This window comes from Rhodnius prolixus, unplaced genomic scaffold (assembly GCF_049639745.1).
Source record: "Rhodnius prolixus isolate KJV_2025 unplaced genomic scaffold, Rpr scaffold_9, whole genome shotgun sequence".
NCBI lineage: Eukaryota > Metazoa > Arthropoda > Insecta > Hemiptera > Reduviidae > Rhodnius > Rhodnius prolixus.
The window spans coordinates 25,956,547-25,974,553 of record NW_027411604.1 but is presented as its reverse complement, the minus strand read 5'-3'; the positions used below and the strand labels follow the sequence as shown (position 1 = coordinate 25,974,553).

Below are 18,007 nucleotides of genomic sequence, written 5' to 3'. Positions count from 1 at the left end.
GACTCTTAACAGTAATAACAAAACATACTTAAAACTTCAGTATAACGGAATATTTAGGTATCATTGGCAACAGAATGCTTGTTGAAGATAGAGGTGGGTGCGAGGGTGCGTCTTGACGGTTATTATTTGTTATTATTTTCATTTGAGCGCCGTGTGCACGTCCGTTTCTATGAAAATTGTGCTGCTATATTGTTAACATTATTATGGCTGAAGGGAATCCTGCTGTTGTTTTTGAAAAAGTATGCTAATAAGCCATTAATTTTAATAATTATTACATTTAATTCAGTTTACTTATTTCTTATTAACATGAATTTTTAATTGGTTTGAATTTATTTTACATTATTTTTAAATAAAACATTTTATATGTTTACACATACATTTTTATAGGAAGTTTACGTCAAAAAACTAAAAAGAGGTTTGGACAACTGGAGGGAAGTTACTTTATTAGCAAATTCAGTACTGTTGTGGAAAAAAAAGTATTATCCATGGATTATAATTGGTTGCGTAACTCTGTTATTTTTGTAAGTTTGAATTCGATGAAAATATTCGTTTAGTTCTCAAGTAAGATTTAGTGCTTCGGTAATTGTTGCATAGAATTTTAAATTGGAGCCTGATATTAGCACAATAAAAGTTTTGTTTGTTGCTACGTAGATAGTGAAAAGGTTAATTGGTGAATCGTAATAAAATTACGTTTTAAATAATAAATTCGACAACAATCAGACGGGACTGACTACGCTGAACTTATACCGAATTGTTCTATAAGCCTAGCTTTCAGGGTTGATTACTCAATGCGGTGAAATTGTTTAGATAAGAGGTTGAAGATGAAAAAATTCCCAGTAAGATTAATTTAATGTTTAGTATTGAATAGAATAAGAATTTGATTTGCCCAGTCAAATATGTGTAATCTACTGGTGAAGTCTTACTATACATTTGTTAAGGATTATATTGTATTGTTTGTATTTCCGCTATTTTGTGTAATTAATGTAAAAGTTAGGTGATACGCAAATGAAAAAGATTTTAATATGTTAGCTAATATTAATTAAATACTTGATAGTTACGAAATTAAAAGGTATCATGAAAGATTTGTTAATTAGTTAATTATCAGCAAGTACTGCTCAGGTGCCCATCCGCATTTAGAAATAAAATAATTTTGTTTTTAAACATATTCAAATTTAGAAGTAAAGTTATCTTCATTTTGCTCTTTTCACTTTCATTTCAAGTTGAAGTTTTCTCATGTTAGATCTTTCACAAACTACAAAACTTAATATCCTAATATTGGGCTTAATACTATCGCACATAGTATGTAATTTTACCAAATTGTAGGCATCATATATCTCTGTATTTGAGTATAATATCAATAATTCCAATGCTGTAGTATAGTATATGTGTCTGCCTTGTATAATTTTATGACCCGCGAGATTTATCTTTATTTTACAAAATTTGTTATTTTGAGCAATATTTTGATTTATAGTGTGGTGTTACATAACCCATTTGATTGATAGATAGATAGATTTATTAGAAAAGGGATGTGACCAATGCCCCACGGCACCGAAGCAATAAGAGACTTATTGTGCCTTCCCCGTAGGATCTAGTAGACGAAACCTCCCCTACTAAAAAGGTTGAGGACTACTAGTTTTTTTTGCGCTATTATTAACTTTGGTCTCAAAGTTCCAAAGGTTTCATAGCGCAACCGCTCGGTTGCAACGCAGTCGGACAGCAGGTGAGAGGCCGTTTCCTCCTCGCCCTTAAACTGGTTCCGAGATTTTAACCAATAAATTTAATAATGTTTTTGTTATATTAGGTTGCTTTGGTTTTTATGCGTATTTGGAAGTGGACAGTAAATATTATTCGATCGTCTCATAATTGTCGTCATTATATAATCTATTTTATATGGATGAATGATAATAATTAGTCATTCATCCTGTTTTCTATTTTCACAAAACCGCAAACACATAATGAATTTCCAAAGTGATTTACAAGATCATTTGGGTTGGCCATCCCTGCTCTAGAGCAAGCTATATTCACTTTTTAAGCGCCGTTAAGCTAAATATACAGTCCACTTGTCCACCTGAAAAATTATTAGCTTTTAAATTTAGCAAACAGTAATTTAGACTTATTTGTTAAAAGATTTACTTATTATTTGAATTTAAGTAGTTTTATTCATTTCAGAGAACTTGCTTATTACGATCCTTCTGTGCTCACCACATTAAGCTTAACATTTCTTTGTTTAACTTTGGTGGACTACTTTGGTCCAATTATAAGTTCCACTGTATGGAAACAAGAAAATTGGACTGCCAGTAAAGAACGTGAACTTGAAGAGATTTGCAGATCAGTTGCCAATTTCATAGTTACTGCAAAATTAGCGTGGACTAATTTGATGGATTTGAAGGCTTCTCGACCAAACTTGGTAAAATAATTTAAAAAAATATATTGTTTAAATATTATAATTTGAAAAATTATATTTTTGATCATTATAAGTGACCATAGATGTTGACACGTCTTAAATTATTAGGCTTCTATATTTATTGTATTATTTATTATATATATGTACAATATACACTGGGCCAAAAAAGTCTGTGAACACTAACCTAAATTTTATTACTTTTATTATTAACTTATTAGAAACTTCTTTTATTTTCAAATGAAATATACTATTCGATAGAGAGAAACCAGAGTTTTTCATTTTATATTCAATCTTTTATTTTTGTTCAGCAGGAATATCACAATTAAATGTTTAACAAAACAACACCCCAAACGAATGCAAAAAAAGTCTGTGAACACTTTGCAGAAATAAATCATTCTTACACATTGTACGTGAATTATAAATTTTAAAAACTTGTAGGACCTCCTATGTTCCTAATCACTTCCAACAAGCGAGCTTTCATCGATCCTAATAATTTTGTGGTCGTCAATGTTGGAATTTTATCCCACTTTTCTAAAATAGCGTTTTTTAGTTGTTCACGGTTTCTTATTCCTCGTTTATTTATTTCGCGGCTGATTTCATCCCACAAATGTTCTATTGGGTTAAGGTCTGGCAATTGTGGAGGGGTGTTTAGGCGCCAGAGTGTATTATTTAAAAGCCATTCCCGAGTTTTTAGTGCGGTATGTTTCGGGTCATTGTCTTGTTGGAAGACAAACGTTCCCTCCAACCCTAATTTTTTTGAATTTTTTTTTAAATTGCGTCTTAATATATCCACATACACATATTGGTCCATCATACCATTAATTAGATCTAACTTGCCCACTCCTTTAGCACTCATGCGCCCCACACCAGAATGTTGCCTCCCCCATGCTTAAAAGTAGGCTTCATATTTTTCATTTTCGTAGCTTCATTTCTTTTTCGCCACACTTTTTGTCGTCAATCAGACCCACATACATTGAATTTCGACTCATCTGAAAAGATTACGGTTTCCCAGAAACTAGAAGGCTTAGAAACACATTCTTTCGCGAAATCCAATCGGCGGTTACTATTTATTTTATTGATTAAAGGTTTTTTCCTCGGGACTCGACCGCAATAATCGTATTCATGTAATTTATTTCTAATTGTCTGTGGTGTTACGCTTACACATAATCCCTTGATAATTCTTGACTGATTTTTTGAGCGCTTGTCCTGGGTTCTTCTCGAACAGACTTCAGAATTTGCAGTTTATGAAAGGAATTAAGTTTTGGTGGCCGTCCACTGCGTGGCCTACTAATCACATTTCCGTACTTTTTTATTATATTATGCACCGTTGAAGGGTTTTTTTGAACTATCTTCCCTATTTCTCGAATACTTTTTCTTTCATTTCGCAACGTCACAATAAGTTCTCGAATTGGTCTGGGAACTTCCATATTAGTGGTTAAATATGTACTAATTAGATTATTTATTCACAAAACTGACTGTAGTGGTTTCTACAATACAATAGAGAACTTTGAAACTTTATTCAATCGTTTTTCTGTTTGTTATCTTAATGTTTTTACATATTTATACAGCTGTTCACAGACTTTTTTTGCATTCGTTTGGGGTGTTGTTTTGTTAAACATTTAATTGTGATATTCCTGCTGAACAAAAATAAAAGATTGAATATAAAATGAAAAACTCTGGTTTCTCTCTATCGAATAGTATATTTCATTTGAAAATAAAAGAAGTTTCTAATAAGATAATAATAAAAGTAATAAAATTTAGGTTAGTGTTCACAGACTTTTTTGGCCCAGTGTATATTCACGAATGAGTTCTGAATGAAATAACAATTTTAGGTTAGAATGATCATCTTGAAGTACAGTTATCATACCTTCCTGCAACTATGTTTAGTCTGCCTTAATGAAGTTTCTCATATCATTTTGAAACTCCTCCCCTAATCTAAATATTAATAATAATAGAGACATATACTTTAGGTGCTCAATGAAAAAGGCATCTCCATTTTTTCTCTATAAAACTCATTACATAATCAAATTTTTCATGTGTTCATTATGTAATCCGCATGTTTTTAACTTTCGAAAATAATTTTCAAGAGTTATGTATTAAAAGAACTCTAAAAGCAACTGCCATTTCAAATATCCATTTTACTTTCAGTGCAACTCAAATGTCAGATTCTCTTTAAAATTGAAGCATCCAAATCACTCTCTTACAATTATCATGCATGTAATACGGATAAAATAAAAGAAATTGAAACATTACTTGTTCTCAAATAAGGAGGAAATAATTCTTAAGTATCTGGGTACTTCATGACCCTACCCTCTATGGATAAATACACAGTTAATTTACAAATTTATGAAAATATCTAGAGTGTAGAAACTTTTTTATAAAAGAATTCTCACTGACATCTTTAGGTCAGGTTTTATTTTGGTGCTGAAATGTATTCTTTCTGTTGCTGCTATCAAGAGAAGGTGCCTGTGATGGTGAAAAGTGACAAATTTACATTTAAATTAATAGTCCTAAATAGCGTATGTATATTTGAGGGACATGCCTTCTTTAGAACCCTTTCGAAATAATTTAGTTCATCGTTACCTTTTTAATTTTAACTTGATTAACTTGCTATTCCAATTTTGAAGAACTTCAGTTAAAGATTTTTTAGTATATGCTTTCAGAAAACTGTTGGAAAACGGGTTGGACTACGTTTCTTTTTTATACTAACAGTTACAAACCAATCATTTTTTATTAGAAATGTTTTTGTGGAAAAAGTATTTTAGGGAATTTTGGAGAATCTTGGTTTAAGTTCGGTTAGGGGGTTACTCTTTCAGTTTGGAAAATTTAGAGAAAAACTTATCTTTCTTAGCAGGTTTGATTTCTATTTGAGAATTCTGTTATATATAGCAAATTTGGTCTAGGGCACCATTATTTCTCTTTTTCTCCTCAAAACAATTTAACTTCGCACTGTGGGTTGAAAGATCAAAATAAAAATATTAGATAATATAAATAAAAAATATGTTATTCAGTAAAAATCTTGCCATTGCCACAATTCCCTGAATAATAGTATGCAGGCAGAGAATTCTTCCAGCTAAAAACATTGTATTTACCTACGAGATTCTTACGAAAAATATTTTCTGTGAATGTATTAATTTTTGGTCATTAACCAATAACCAATTAATCCAATCATTCTAAATGCTTACTGTCAATTTCGTAAACAATTAAGCCTGTACCATTTTTGCTAATTGTTATTTTTTTAAATTTTATAGTAATTAAAATACATTTTCTTTTCAGTATTATACAATTTCCATTGTACTTTTGTGTATCTTTGCGTGGATTGGAAACAGTGTAAATAACTTTCTTATTACATATTCTCTAGGTATTACATATTCTCTATATGTGTTTTAATGCTTTATTAATTTTTTCCTTTTAATAATGGTTTATAATTATTATTATTTCAGTGTTGTTAGCCTTTCTAATGCCAGGACTCCTACACAATGGTATCATTCAGAACTATTATCAAAAGATATACATATTTCTGACACAAATTTTAAGAAGTACTTCGTCGCAGAAAACAAAACTTCATTGAGTCGCAAATACTTTTATTAATATTTATTAAATTTCTTCACCCTGTTTGCAGTTATATAAAAAGTAAGGCTGTGTCTAGCCAAACTGAATTAATTGAATTATTACAAATAAATTATCTTAATTAAATAATTTTAGTGAGTACCCTATAAGATTTTTAATACATAACTAGTCCTTGTAATTTATATTATTTAGATTTAATAATTTCAAAGTGGTTATTGTTGAATAGGAACTTTTTATAAGACTTTTTATTATCAAGACAGGAGTTTTTTGCCAAAAATATGTGATTTGTATGCTTAACTAGTTAAATGTGATTCGTTTATTTAAATATAAGACTATAATAGTGACTTCTTATTTTATTTCTTTTATTTAATGATTTTTTTTTTTTAATATACCTAATGATTTATTCTTTTTTTCAAAATCTTGAATGGTGTGGCCAAATAAAAAGGCTTCTTTTTTAAAACAATTTTTAATTGTTTACTGAATGACCTCTAGTTATCAAAAAATATGCGATCTTATTTGTGTTTTTTTGTTTGTTCATAAAGAAAGAATCAAATTGAGATATGCTAATAAATAATTAACTGGTATCTGATTCAAAATAATAACACTGAAAACAGTAACGAAGTGAAGATACAGAACTTACTTAGAATTTGAAATATAAATACTAGGCTGTAAAAAATGTTTTCATTTACAATAAAAACAGTTTGTCCAGATTACTATTAACTAAGACCTTGAAAAACAATATACAGGCAATAATTTTTTAAAATTTGAGGGGTGCAAGACGGTGAGTTAACGATTTGCTGCATTAACTGTCTTTGATTCTAACAATATTTAAACGTCTTTTTTTTTACCTCCTCTAACATAAAAAAAAATAAATGCTGTAGAGCGGTGGTTATCGGACGGTGCCAATACTATATGCTGCAAGCTGCGTAACGCTCAAAATTAAAAGCTATTACTGAGGGCGTTTGAGAGGCCTTTAGGATTTGAAAAAAACGATACGTCTTTAACAACAAAACTCTTTTTCAGAGGCCGACGCTGCACTAAAATGCTTCAACTTTAAATATTCTTCTACGATTCGTCCAAAGACGAATATTCGACAACCAAAAATGAATGCTAGCTGAATAAGAGATACGATGTTATCATCGCGCGTTCATCAGAAACCAATTTAAAATCAATAACACGCGGAGGTCCCGGGTTCGAATCCAGCAGCTGACCCTTAGATTCTCTCTTCCTAGGAGCTTCTTACAGCTCACTGTCCGGTGATGGACAGTGTTGTCTGTAACGAGAGAACACTGTCCGGAGGCCGGCAGTGCACTGGAAAAAGCTCCGGGCGCTAATGACCTCAGCTGTTGATGCGCAAAAAAAAAAAAAAAAAAAAAAAAAAAAAAAAAAAAAAAAACACTCGTAGTTCTCGAGCCACATAGCATCAATTTTCTTCAATTATGTTAATGCTTTGAATGTAGAAATTCTTTACAATTAAAATAAAATAACATGCCTATAATTAAAATGATATTGGAGTTTGGTTTCAAAGTTATATGTTCTATACTACAAAATTTAAAAGAGCATAAATGGTAATGATGAGAAAGGTTCTTCAGACTAGAAAGAAAAATCATTGGTTCCGTTTATTTTATTTTGATTATTTTTTGATATCTAAATATATATATGTGTAGGGCATTAATTAAGTTTTACAATTTATCTATAAATTATAAATTATTAGAGTGCAAAAATACTATGTACCTGATTTTTCGGAACTGCAAGTGCAACAAGCAGGAAAATAAATTGTTTTTAAATAAAGATTATTGCTAGGCAAAAAAATATAAAACTGGCCATCCATATCGATTCAAATTTACAAAGGGAAGGATTCGTAATTTTGGCACATTATCACAAACTTTGTTTTTTTAAATAAAATAATTATAATAAAACTATTCCATGATCTCGCTCAAGAGTTCGTTTAGCTTTAAGCGGTAGAATGCCCATCAAATCTGCTGGCGTTGGTAATCCTCCACTGCTGCTACTATTTTGTTGATAAAATATCTGATTTTCTCCGCACTGATATCCATAAGAAATGGTATCTTCTCCTCTAAAACATATATATGTTGAAATTACTTTATTTTTCAAAACATTATGCAAGAAACATATAGCAACGATTAAGGTAGATCCTATTAACAATACTAAGCGAATTGAATAGTCAACTCCTATACAAGAGGAATTTATATCTAAAAATGGCTAGATGTGGAAGTAAGTAATTTACAACGGATTGAAACAGCACAATCCAACTTTGCATAGAAGAATTTTCAGTCCAAAAAAAGTGCATCAAAACAAGAACCGTGCCAGTACCTTTCTATCCAGCAATGTTGGCTAGACAAAAATGAGATGGATAGATAGTACAATCGTCGTAAGACATTTGAAGGTTCTGATATGGTGGTTTGTAACATAGCTAGAAAGAGAGAGATGAAGGCTTCTGATTCTGACAGGAATCTAGCACCAAGAAGGTTTTCAATGAGTAATATTTGCGCAGTAAGCCTTAGATGCAAGAAAATTAGCAACCGTTATAACAATAAAATTATAATGTTATTTTACCTCACAAGTATATCTGTAATATTCGGATGCTCATTTAACGTATAGTGAAGCGTTGTAAGTAATTCAAGTTGATGAGGTTGATAGGCTCCACCTCTCTCAACTGGACCCCAACTGGGATCAACAACTGCGTAACTGTATTCACCAATAGGTCCTAATGGAACATGATCTAAACATTTATGAAGTTGTGTTTCCAATTTCTTCAAATAACTCATGCTCCTTTCCCACTAAAAACAAAATTAAACAATAAATGTGTTTAATTGTGAGGATGTAGCAAAAAATCTGAAATAAAATGAGTCGTATTAAAAGAAAATCGGCAAATGCAAGTATAAAAGCTTGATTTATGAAATTAAAATGCTCAATTCCAATTTCAGTTAATACAAATTCCAAATTATGGTAGGGGAACTGTTGTAAGAGTTGGTAATTTTTAAATATTTGTTATAAATTATTATATATAAATTGAACGAGGCATCAAGAGCCATTTCCAAATATAGTAAGGTGTACAATGAAACAAGTTGAGCTAAAGAGAACCACTGACAACAGGACTCCTAGGCAACATTCGCCATTATGGGATCGAATTATCACAAAAATGTGGTACAAAGATGGAATCCCTTTATGTCAAAAATTTTAAAATTATGCGGCACTTCTAAAGATTTAATAATTAGAATTAAAAAATAATTATTGTAGAGCCTATTTCTTTTTATAAGAAGTCTTCAAACTTGTTTAAATAAATAAATAAATAAATTTAAAAAACTAGAAGTCAAAATTAAAAATTTAACACTTACTAATGAGTGTATACTCTCAGGATTTGTGGCTGTTGTAAGTTCAATCAGTAATAAAACTGAAGTACTATTTTCACCAAAAACATACAATCCTAAGGGTGTAAGATCTTGAACTGATTTGATGTTGACACCATTATCAATATTTTCACAACTTTGAATATTATTTGATTGTTCGCCATTTAAATTTTCTTCAGTTGATTTTTTAGTTTCACAAATTGGTGTTATGGACAGTCCTTTATGACCTTTCGATGTGCAACCTGGAGTTTTACTTGAAATAGGTGTTTCTAACTGGCTTTCTTCTTGTGCTAAGATTGTTAGTTTGGCCATTAAAGGGGTAATAGGCACTCCCTGAGATCCGTGCAAAGTTAGTGAATCTAAAAAATATATGTATATTTATATATTACATTTTCATAATTCTACAGTGAATGTTTTTTTATTTTTTAAAGCGATCTCCTTTAGAGAAATGTCATGGTGGTCATGTTGTAAACAAAATAAGTATCCAAGGGAGTACCCAGGAGTGTTATGGACAATAATATAAATTAAAGCAAAAAATCCGTTTAGATCCCATCACCAACGAATCTGAAAAGTATTTGTGATCATTATGCATCAAGCATAAGTGCGAATATTTTTTTATTTTTTTTAAATATAGCGCCTACGATTTCCTATAGAACCTTGCAAGTAACTACTTCCAGAAAGTGCTTACTTCGTACTATAACATACCAAGTAGACATTAAATAGTATGTGTTTGAAGGAAATGAAGACTTTTTTTAAAACAATTTCCGCCACACCTTTGACTGAAAGAGGAAAAAGGAGGGCAAAACGAACAAGAAGGGATGAAACTGAAGTAACCATCAAGGTCTCCCACCAAACTACTAATGAAGAGTACATATCTGCCAGTTTAGGATAAACCTTGGAGTATAGTAAAATGATACATAACATGACCGTTCATGAGCCCTAAAAATGGTGTTTCACAATATCCGTTACTTAATAACGGAGCACACTGACTGTTAATTTAATGTTAATTTAGTGATGGGGCCAGAAAGATGGTTTTCACAGTAAATAAGGCAAAGAACTTAATATTTCCCTTAAAAAAATGAAAATGGCACTAATTTCAGAAATAACAGATTTAAGAAGAATTTTCATGTGATCAAGATTATTATTGCTGTTTACGTTTTTGATAAATGTTTCTAATCAATAGGTTCAACCGAAATACACAATTTCAAACATTAAATTCAAATTAATAGATCGCGGTCGAATTGCTTTGCAAAAAAATTCACAATTTAAGAAGTAGTATGATGAAAGATGTTTTACCTCCATGTTTTCGACTGTGCAGAATAAAATGAATGTTCTTCACGTAGATAAAACGATTAAGACACTAAAATTCTTTACTTTGGAGATTACAAAGGTTTTTTTTTTGTCATAATTAATATTTCATGAATTCCAATAGGATAGCATTGGTGAAGAGTCTGTACCGGAACGAAGTGCTTACAAATGAAAAAGTTCTAGATGGGAGTTATGATTAAAGTAAGGCCAATGAAATTTATAATTAAAGAAAGAACAAAGATTAAGAAGCGGCAGTCCAACAGTATTGAATACAGAGTAGGAAACCTGCACAGCACTAAATGAAAGAAATTTAAGAAATGAATAGCAAATAAAATTCTCTACTGATGCTGAACTTTAATTATCAAATAAATAAATAAATAAAGTAAAACAACCAAAATAATTAATAATTAACAATAAAATGAAAAACCAGTGTAAAAAAAAAACAACAAAGAAATCAATCACTTTTATTACTGCGTGCAAACTTATACTATTAAATAATACGATATAACATAAGACAATAAAGTTTTCCATCCATGCAGTTAAATCACCTGAATTTGAATTTAATGGTAGTGAGAATGTTCTCTTAACTCTTTGTTTCTTCAGCTCTTTACTCTTATCCTCTTTCTCCAATATTATGGACCTTGGTCTGGTTCCTTAATTTTTTTTTTTGAAACATAATTTATTTTTTGGTTTTAGAAAGTTATAATTTCCGTTGTGAAAGATTCAGATTTACAGAAAACAATAAATTGACAAAAATGTCCTTAAAATGAATAATTGTAACTGTGTTTGAGAAATAAATAATAATAGTTGGTAATTCTTTTTTTAAAAAAAGCTATTACAAAATGAAAAGTAATAAATATATAGAGTTAAGCGTCACCTTTCACAGCTAAATTAAAAACTACTTTCTTAGGTACGCAAAACTAAACTTATTAATTATTAAAAACATAGAAATAATTAATGATAATGAAAAATTTTAGATACCAAAATGTGAAAAGACAAATGATGGTCACAGATTCAGTTGAATTTTTCTAGAAACATATTTGAGCAACATTCTTAAGGTTCATTTTTACCTAAAGCTTCGCCGTCTTTGACGCTTTGCTAATTAAAGATTTTTGTCCAAACATATGTCTATTCTTGCTCAGAGCTCATAAATATAAAATGAACACTGAATAGGCAGATATCCGGAGACGATATTAATATTTATAAAAATTAACAGACGGTAATATATACTAACTTTTTTTCTTCGGTGTACACTCAAGAGATCTGAGATTTTCATAATGGCCGGTAAGACGGGTTTGATGAAGTAGATGTGATGCTGGAAGACCGCTAGCTTTGAATAAAGGATAAACTGGATCACATATGGTGTTATAATATGGACGTATACAATTTTCTTTAACTGGACTGTCGCACCATTCAGAATCGAGTTTTGGCAAACCCAAACTGAAGTACCTAAAATAAGCCGAAAATACTTAAATAACTGGAAGGGAATCTATGTAAGATATAATTATTAGCTGTTAAGACATAATTATTTATTTGTCATTATTATCAGGATTAATTATTAAACTAAAAATTATGTAGAAGCTTTCGTTAGTTTCGTTAATATCATTCTTCTGATAAGAAATGCTCTCATCAGTAATAAAAATTAATGTGGTCAGGTCAGATGAAACCACATCATTTACAGGAATGTTTAGTTTAATTAGGGTTACGTCCGAAAAAGCTAGTCCGTGATCAAAGTTCTCCGTCGAACAATATTTACAACTATACATAGGACAAAGAAACACATAAGATATTAGAAGAGTGGTACCTTGGCACGAGCAAACCATTGAAACGTTTTTGGAAAACTCAAACCTAAAAAAATACACTGCTGTTATTTCGATAAAATGCACATTTTCTCAAAAATGTTTCCTTTTTTCAGAATAATAGCAATTTAGAATCAACTTCATCAGTACTAATAGCGGTAAGCATGATGGGTATCAATCCTCATCCCTCAAATGATGAGTCCTCGGGCAGTTATGGTCCAGAAAAAGTCAAATGAAGGCTTCTCGTAAGAACTTAAAAAGCACTACTTCTTTCCATTTGTGTGCGTTGTTATGCCTTCAAATAGCTGCAGAAAGCTCTCAGTCTCATAGCTTTGAGGCAGTTGTTTTGTACGGCTAAGGTTTTCTATTCCTAGTTTTCTATGATCTAGCTAAATACTTACCATTAATGGTGGGTAAATGAGAATCAGTCTCCTTTCTAAAATATTTAGAGCAACCATCTAGAAAACTACTTTAATAACAGCACCAGATACCGCAGTTGAAGATGACATTCTACTTCGAACGGAAAATGAATGAAATAACTGAATTCGAAGAAGTTAAATTCTTTCCTTGCAGGAAGATCTTATCTGATAAGATAAAAGTTCGGATTGAAATTTTTTAGATTAAAGAATAGGAAGATTCTCTTCAATGGTTACAAATAATACTACCCAGAATAAGTTAATAGGTCGCGGTGATGAGGAGCAAACTGCTCCTTATCTCATAAACATCATTATAAAATAAATTACCTTATAGGCACATTATTTGTACTTATTAAAAGATCATCTGTCGTAAGTGATTTTTTGTTTACAGTTTCTTCAGCAACAATGAAATTTGAAGGGATAATTGCTTCAATTCTAGCAAGATGCCTAGCCCTTACTGCATCCTTCACTAAATCTGGTACTTCATTATCAATATCAATCTCACAAGTCTCCTCAGGAACGGTAAATATTCTTGAAGTATCTCTCTTCATATTACAACCGGCTGTAGGTATTTCTTTTGGTTGTTTGCCTGGCTAAACATTCAAAAAACAACTTAACAAAAGAACAGTAACAGTTTATTTGCAAATAAATTGAAAAAATAAAATCTATATAAATAAAAACAAAGCATTTTAGTTTCGAACTGATTTATGGTTACGGGTTAGTGCTGATAGCAATAATGTCATAGCTTTGCACAGAAATAATTAAAATAGGTCGTACTCACTTGATTAATGATGTCTACTTCTTAAGGAAAATAAAAGTTATTGCTACAATGTAGGATCATATTACAATATATATTCATAATTTTTCTCCCGTTCATTCACAACATACAAAAACCTAAAAACAATTTGTGCAATATGATTTTTTTTTTTCTATTTTAATTTTAATTTTCTTCCCATTAAATATGTATGAGTGAAATTTTAGTAATAATTTAGCAAATGGAATAACTTCTACTTCTTTTAATTTATTAAACCACTTATTCAGGTTTAACTACTTATTCAGGGAATCTACTAGAACAGTTATTTACTAATAAATTCCTTAAGTTCCTTTTATAGTACTATTAATTATATCACGCCTTTGACAAATGTTTGTCCCACCTTAATTAAGATAAAAATAAATAAATGGATACAAACAACAATAAAAACAAGAAAAGGAAGTAACACTATTACTCCTGGAAACATAGTGGAGCGGCGAGCAAAGCGGCGAAAACAAACACAACTCATCATATGAGACCGCGCATAGTGGGAAGCAAAGCGAAGATAGAGCTACCAAGAGAGAGTAGAGCAACCTTTGTGACGTTTTATTTCTTCGCTCTCAAGTTTCAAGGTTAAAATGGACATTGCTGCATTTATTGGTGTAGTTTTTTTTAAAGAAAATCTGTGGGATCAAAATGACCCTCTACAACACAACCGATTTGTGTTGGATAAGAAATGGGACAGGATTAATGGGGTTAACATTGAAATTCGTACTTTTCTTGATTAACATGCCTTGCACACTGGTTAGTATGTAATTAAATGTTGAAATAGACATTCGAAAATACGAATATGAAACTTGCCTTTAATATGGAGAGATATGATCTGGTGTTGAAAAAAAAAAAACTATAGTACTTCCATTCGAACTACCCAGAATAGCAGCCTGGGATTGGACCGAAATATTTACAACTGAAAAAAGGGTATCTTGTTTGAACTCATATGTTGTCCACAAATTTCTAGACCAATAAAAATGTGCTTGGTGGTAACCCGTATATTGTTATAACATATCAGGATATCTGAGATTGGAAACGAATTACAATTAATAAAAATAAAAAGGGCTCAGTTTCTCCGAAGTTTTTTTGATTTTTTCACTAAAAATAAATTATCCATCAAGAATAACTAACCTTATTTATGTTCTGGTTTTCATTTTCTGCACGCCAAAGCTTTACTTCGTTCATAATAGTTAACAATTCCTCATTTTCCAATCTTAATCTTTCAACCTCAGACGATGATACATAAATATTTAACAACTGAACCCCAACTGGCAAATGGAACGGTGTAGTTATATTCTGGGCAGGTAACTGAAATTTAAATTGAAAAAAATCATTCACCTGCTTAGTGAAAGAAATTCATTTTATTACTAAATTAATAACTTTAATTTACCTTAATGCGATATGGATCAGAAACAACTAATTGTTTGGTAAGGTCGCATGATAATTGTGTGGCTACCACTCTAAAATAAAAATATTAAATGTTAAAAATGTGAGATGTTTCCGTTTGATTCAGTCAAGAGGAGATACCGGGGTACCCGAGAGTTCATTTAAGTTCAAGTTACTTTTTTTTTGTTGCAACAGATGCTACTGAATATTTAGAGGAGCTTTCATAAATAACTCACTTGTTAATAAAAAATACTTGAAACATTTAAAATGTAATATCAAACTGTAATTTACTAAATGATGTAATCGCCTAATTATTCAACAAAACCTAAAAGTTAAAGTTGCCCAATTAGGGATGTGGAATAGTCACTTTTTCAAGATTCCTGTTTACCATTCCTTGTTGGCAATATTAAAATTGAAGGAAATTCTAAACGCTGAATAATTGAATTTCATACTAAAAATTTACATGTGAACTGCTACTTAATGACTATCAAATTTAAAAAATAAACTTCTTTTTTCTAGAACATAATCACTTTTACACTGAATTATAATGTAACATACTTATTTTGATATAGAATTGTTCCTCCAAGGACTCCAGAGATTTCTTGAAAAGATTCCAACAGCTGCATCGCTTGCAAATATACCGTGCTAGTGCTCTAAAATATTGGTAATGTGATTACTCCAACGCAAATATACAAACGCAAAAATTATAGTAACTGTTTTAAGTTTTTACCTTTGGAAGTTTCATCGTTGGAATATTACCAAAGGTATTGGTTGCAAATTGCAAAATTGGCAGGTAAACTTGCAATAACTGAGATAACTTTTCACTTAAATTGTCATCATCGTCGTCTTGGGATGTTTGCAAAAATTCAATATCATAATGGAATAGTCTCAGTAACTTATAGAGAACATTAAGACGGGTTTGAAGTACCATGTCAGGAATATTTCTATCAGTCCCTACACACTAGAGAAAAATTCGAAGCATAAAACGTAAATTAATATATTTCATACAGCAAAAAGTTATGTAAATGGTTTATTACAAACTAGTTGCTTATACAAAGGCAGAAAACTAGAATTTATAAAACTTGCACTTCAAATCATTAAGATCTGCAGCACAATGCCCTTGGTTTTGTGAGCATAAATCCTTCAATTATAATTTCTAATACAAAAGAACTGGGCATTCCTCAAATGAATTTCAAGATACAGTGTAATACTTCTTCGGAAGCCAGATTAAAGTAATTTCTCTGAATCATGCTAGCACATAATGAGAATTTATATTCTTTTGAATTATTTTATATTTTATTAATAGTGTTTCACGATCCGTCAGTTTCCTATTTGACTGAAGCTCATTTCCAGGTATACTATAACTTAGTGTAGTTTGATCTTACTAGTCTTACGTAACAACTATTCTCACTTTGAGCTTTTCGCCCACTCATTTATAATCTGGAAGTACATTGGCTTTAAATGGTTCTCTGAGGAAAACCCGTCATTTGAATTGGGTCAGTGTCGCTTCATGATTATCTTTCGTTATTTTAATTTTTTTTAAACAAATCAACTTACCAAAGCAAATCTTCCCATTTTTTTGATAGAAAACTTGCCACTCTGCAACGATATTAGCTTGGGTACCGTAAAAGCATTTGTACAAAACTGTGTTACTCCCATTAACTGACTGCAAAGTGCATGTCTTTGCTCATTGTTCACCCAGGTAGGATAAAAATAAACAATTGCATCCTGTGGGTCATCATCTTCTTTTTTGCACAACTCGCAATCATATAAAAATATAATTAACAACTCCCTGAAATGGATGATCACATAATTAGAAAACAAAAAAAAAGATAAGAAATTTAATAACTTAATATAAACTTCATACATACTTAGACATTATGTTATATAAGAAGACAGTGGACAAGACTTTCAAAATTCATTGTTGTTGTCATTAAATGTGAGCATTTTCGATTTACACAAATAAATACTTTCAAATATCTAATTAGTTGTTTACATTTTCGAACCATGTAGTAAGTAGTAACCTTCTCATGATTACCCAAATTTTATTGACATTTTTCATGGCGAATAAACATGCGCAAACAGTGTTGTTATTGCTTAAAAATTATACACAAAAACTAAAATTTTAAATGAAATATCTTTCAGAAAAGAAATAAGAGAGAAAATTGCTTTCTTTGTATGAATTTAGAAAGATTGATTAATTCACACACAATCCAGTCTTTTTAGAGGACCCTCTCCAAAGATAATTTTTCTTTAAAATCAAATTTAGCTAGATTAAATCAATCTAATTTCGAATTCAGCTATATTGTTGATTAATCAATATAAATTACGCTCACCGAGGATTGAATGGAAATCCTTCGCCAATACGATCCAAAAGGTCACCACCACTTTGCGATTGTTATGCACCCTTTTTCTGAAGACTATTTCGCATCATGTTTTGTGTTGCTAAAAAAGGCTAAGGTCTGTGAGAATGGCGCAGAACACTTCTCTGGACCTTCGTCCCTTTATTGCTATTGACCTCGAACGCCGGTTATGAGAAAGATCTTATTCCCATCAGCAACTCTGAACAGTCTCATACCTGCCTTGTATAGACTTTAGGACGTAAAGACCCTTAAGACCTTCTGGCTTTCCGTAAATTTGAAAATCTTGAAATAAATTATTTTCAGTCTTATGATCTAGAGTCAAAAATTCATGGCAACTGACGTGGTTTACAAGACATGTCTGCTGTTAGTCAAAAATGACTCCTAAATACTTGACCTTCATGGTAAAAGAGTTGTTTCCTGTAGAGGTCATTAATTCTGGCTTAAGATGTTAAAAATTAGTTTTCTTAACTTTCTGCTAGTCTAATTTAGGCGCTTTCGCAGCACTTGAATTGTTGTGTTGCTTTATACAAATTAAACTTCTCTTTCCTTGAATTTTCGCATTCTATTGATTTATTTTACTCACCTAAA

General features: G+C 30.9%; 2 protein-coding genes across 3 annotated transcripts; one reads left to right on the top strand and one right to left on the bottom strand.

The window, feature by feature from the left end:
• Window positions 1-63: 63 nt before the first annotated feature.
• On the top strand, window positions 64-6,318 carry Arl6IP1 (ADP-ribosylation factor-like 6 interacting protein 1). Its single transcript, XM_074128347.1, has 5 exons — window positions 64-239; window positions 388-521; window positions 2,170-2,407; window positions 5,681-5,765; window positions 5,848-6,318. Exons 1-5 carry the CDS (start codon window positions 204-206, stop codon window positions 5,973-5,975), a joined length of 621 nt encoding a protein of 206 aa, XP_073984448.1. The 5' UTR covers window positions 64-203; the 3' UTR covers window positions 5,976-6,318.
• A 1,265-nt stretch (window positions 6,319-7,583) lies between these two features.
• Window positions 7,584-17,110, bottom strand: HPS4 (Hermansky-Pudlak syndrome 4 protein). Of its 2 annotated transcripts, XM_074128318.1 has the most exons (12): window positions 16,928-17,110; window positions 16,614-16,848; window positions 15,787-16,017; window positions 15,615-15,709; window positions 15,061-15,130; window positions 14,802-14,978; window positions 13,196-13,461; window positions 11,888-12,102; window positions 11,202-11,306; window positions 9,334-9,704; window positions 8,552-8,775; window positions 7,584-8,051 (listed from the first exon to the last, which is right to left on the bottom strand). In XM_074128318.1, the coding sequence occupies exons 1-12, from the start codon at window positions 16,933-16,935 to the stop codon at window positions 7,883-7,885; spliced, it is 2,166 nt and encodes a 721-aa protein (XP_073984419.1). In that variant the 5' UTR covers window positions 16,936-17,110; the 3' UTR covers window positions 7,584-7,882. The 2 variants fall into 2 exon arrangements, with proteins under 2 accessions (XP_073984419.1, XP_073984420.1); XM_074128319.1 differs by lacking the exon at window positions 11,202-11,306 and having other exon boundaries at window positions 16,928-17,108.
• Window positions 17,111-18,007: the final 897 nt, after the last annotated feature.